We start from the raw sequence: 3,224 nt of genomic DNA, 5'->3' as shown, positions 1-3,224 counted from the left end.
AACATTTTTGGCGCAATCTGTGAGAATCATGATACAAAAAGTCAGTTTCCTATCATCCGTTATAATGGCAAGAGGAAAGAAGAAATCTGCAGCAGTGGAGCAGGAGCCGAATGAACAGACTTGATCTTCTTTGTTACTTCACGTCGAGTCGGCTCCAAGGCCATCCCAGCGTTCCCGTAGTCGGGCAAGTAAATATCGAGCAATGCAGAGTGAAATCCAAGCCTTACGCGATGAAATCAATCAGATGAAATAATGACAGGAGCAACAACCGCTGCCCATGCAGGAGACAATCGGACCGGTGGTGGAAGTCGAGTCCGCGGAGTATGAGGCCTGAAGGGTCACAACATCAGTCTGCTCGAGTTCCAGGTTCAGTTCGAAATCCCCCTCCAACTCAAAATCAAGTTCCAGTTCGGAACACAACGAGACTCGGGCTCCAACGAATGCTTCAGTCACTTCAGCCCTGACACTCTCCGTTATGAGCTGGAGAGAAGAAGGGAGGAAGAACCCCTGAAGTAGAGGCTCTGTCGGAGATGGTAGCCGAAAACAGAAACCCGTGGGAGGCACGATTCGCGGAACTCAACAATCGGGTTATAAAGCTACAGCAAAATCAGCAACCCTCATCCATCCCCACCGCCGTCCAAGCGATGATGGAAGAGACCAAACCTCCCTTCACCCCCGCAATCATGAGCGAGGTGATGCCGTAGAGGTTTCAGATACCTCCTGTCATCCAGTACTCTGGGTCTGGCGACCCGTCCGAACAAGTAGAGGTCTATCACTCGTGGATGCAAATCCAGACTGCAACAGATGCGATGATGTGTAGGGGATTCTCTATCACCTTTACTGGATCCGCTCGGAGTTGGTACTGGCAACTCAAACCCAATTCTGTTGGTTCCTTCGCAGAACTCAGCAAATTGTTCCTTACCCAATTTATAAGTGGTAAGAAGTGTCAGAAGCCAACTACTCATTTGTTCACCATCAAGCAAGAGCCTAAAAAGTCGTTGAAGGACTTTATTGCCCGCTTCAACGAGGAAGCATTGCAGGTAGAGGACTACGATGACAAAATTGCGCTCTCTGCCATGTTCAGCAGTCTAAAAGAGGGAAAGTTCACCTTCTCCATTGGAAAGAATCCTCCGAAGACATTGGCAGAGCTCGTCACTAGAGCTCAAAAATACACTAATGTCGAAGAGTTCTCCAACTGCCGTAAAAATGTTCAAGCAGTAGAGCCGCTAACCAAAGGGAAGAGGCAAAAGAATGAAGAACCCCAGTCATCCACCAAGAAGTCAAATGACTGCGCTCCTCGTGATCATCGTCCGAGTAAGAAGCTTAAGGGTCGATTCCGTTCCTACACTCCCCTTAACACATCTACAGAACAAATATTACTGGACATCAGAGGTCAGAAGCTCCTGAATTGGCATGTTTATATGAAGGCCAACGCAAATCATCAAGACAAGCGCGAGTATTATCGATTCCATCATGATCACGGCCACAACACAAGTGACTGTGTAAATCTTGAAGATGAGATCGAGACCCTTATCCGTAAGAGTCATCTGCGCTGATACGCCAAGGAGGAAAGAACAGCTCAGAGAGAAGAGCAGCCGAGCAAGGATACAGAAGAACCGATTGAAATCCGAACCATTTTTGGTGGTTCATCCAGTGGAGGAGACTCAAATAGGGCCTGAAAAGCCCATTCCCAAAAATCTGACCCAAAGCACTATGTCCACCTGACTGAAAAGCCGAGGAAAGAGCTCCGAGTTAGCCCTTGTAGTCTGACCTTCACGGAAGATGATGCGCGTGAAATTCAACATCCGCATGACGACGCTTTAGTAGTAACAATGACCATAGCCAATCATAAGGTGTACCGCATCATGGTCGACACCGGGAGCTCGGTTGATGTCATCTACTCGGAGGCTTTTGAAAGAATGGGAATTCCAAGGTCACACCTCAGACCTGTGAAGACTCCCTTGCATGGCTTTGTCGGAGAAAGGGTGATTTCCAAAGGAGCGATCTCCCTCCCTATGACTGCGGGAGAAGGATGGCATCAAGTCACCCTCCTAGTGGACTTCCATGTCGTTAATGTGCCATCAGTGCATAACATCATCCTGGGCAGACCTTCTCTCAACGCAATGAGGGCAGTCATGTCCACATACCATCTAATGATGAAGTTTCCCGCCGAAGGCTGAATAAGCTACCTCCGAAGTGATCAACGCGAGGCTCAAAAATGTTATGCGATAGCAGTAAAGAAAGGGTCAGTGAAGCAAGATCTCACCATCAACGTCCTCGATCCTAGGGGACCTATAGAGGATTCATCTGTGGAAGACTTGGAGGCCGTGCCACTCGAAGAAGCATATCCGAACAAAACCGTTCAACTTGGAACGTCATTGAATTTCGAGCAACAGTTTGAGATGTTGGCCTTCCTACAGCAACACAGAGACGTCTTCGCATGGTCGCATGAGGACATGTCAGGGATCTCTCCTGATGTTATGGTTCACAGGTTAAATGTGAACCCGGATCACAAACCTGTGAAGCAAAAGAGGAGACCGTTCGATGTCGAGCGGTATGAAGCCATAACTACTTCACCAAGTGGGCCGAGGCCAAGCGTGTCACAAAAATCACAAAGCAGAAGGTGGTTGATTTTGTTTAGAAGAATATTATCTGTCGGTTCGGAATCCAGCGCACTATCATTTCTGATAACGGCAAACAGTTCGACAACAAAAAGTTCCGAGGCTTATGTCAGGAGCTTGGTATCTCAAATGCGTATCCCTCGCCTCGGCACCCGCAATCCATGGACAAGTGGAGGCAGTTAACAAAATCATCAAGCACCACCTCAAAACAAAGTCAGATAAAGCAAAAGGCAACTGGGCCGAAGAACTCCCATTCGTCCTTTGGACTTACAGGACTACGGCTCGGTCGTCTACTGCAGAAACCCCATTTTTACTTTCCTACAATTTGGAGGCGATGGTGCCGGTCGAGATTGGCCTCCCTACAGCTCAGGTCAGAAACTATCAGAAAGGCCAGAACACTAAGCAGATCGCAGCTAATCTGGACCTACTAAAGGAAGCTAGAGATGTCTCCAAACTTCGAGTTGCTGCTTGACACCAGTAGGTGGCACGATTCTACAACTCCAAGGTCAAGACTCGGCGATTCCACCCAAGAGACTTGGTCCTTCGCCGAGTTTTCCAAAACACTGCAGAGCCGGGGGTTGGGGTATTCGAACTCAATTGGGA

The 3,224-nt window shown here is 48.3% G+C and overlaps 1 protein-coding gene across 1 annotated transcript; it reads left to right on the top strand.

Moving 5' to 3' along the window:
* Positions 1–782: 782 nt before the first annotated feature.
* On the top strand, positions 783–1,556 carry LOC131225002 (uncharacterized). Its single transcript, XM_058220431.1, has one exon. The coding sequence runs from the start codon at positions 783–785 to the stop codon at positions 1,554–1,556; it is 774 nt and encodes a 257-aa protein (XP_058076414.1).
* Positions 1,557–3,224: the final 1,668 nt, after the last annotated feature.

The sequence above is a fragment of the Magnolia sinica genome, chromosome 14 (assembly GCF_029962835.1).
Source record: "Magnolia sinica isolate HGM2019 chromosome 14, MsV1, whole genome shotgun sequence".
Classification (NCBI taxonomy): Eukaryota; Viridiplantae; Streptophyta; class Magnoliopsida; order Magnoliales; family Magnoliaceae; genus Magnolia; species Magnolia sinica.
Note: the sequence above shows the minus strand (reverse complement) of the source record. Positions and strands in the feature narration are given on the sequence as shown.

Bases quoted from the DNA above. Each gene is read 5' to 3' on its own strand.
- LOC131225002 (XM_058220431.1), top strand. From the start codon at position 783: ATGCAAATCCAGACTGCAACAGATGCGATGATGTGTAGGGGATTCTCT.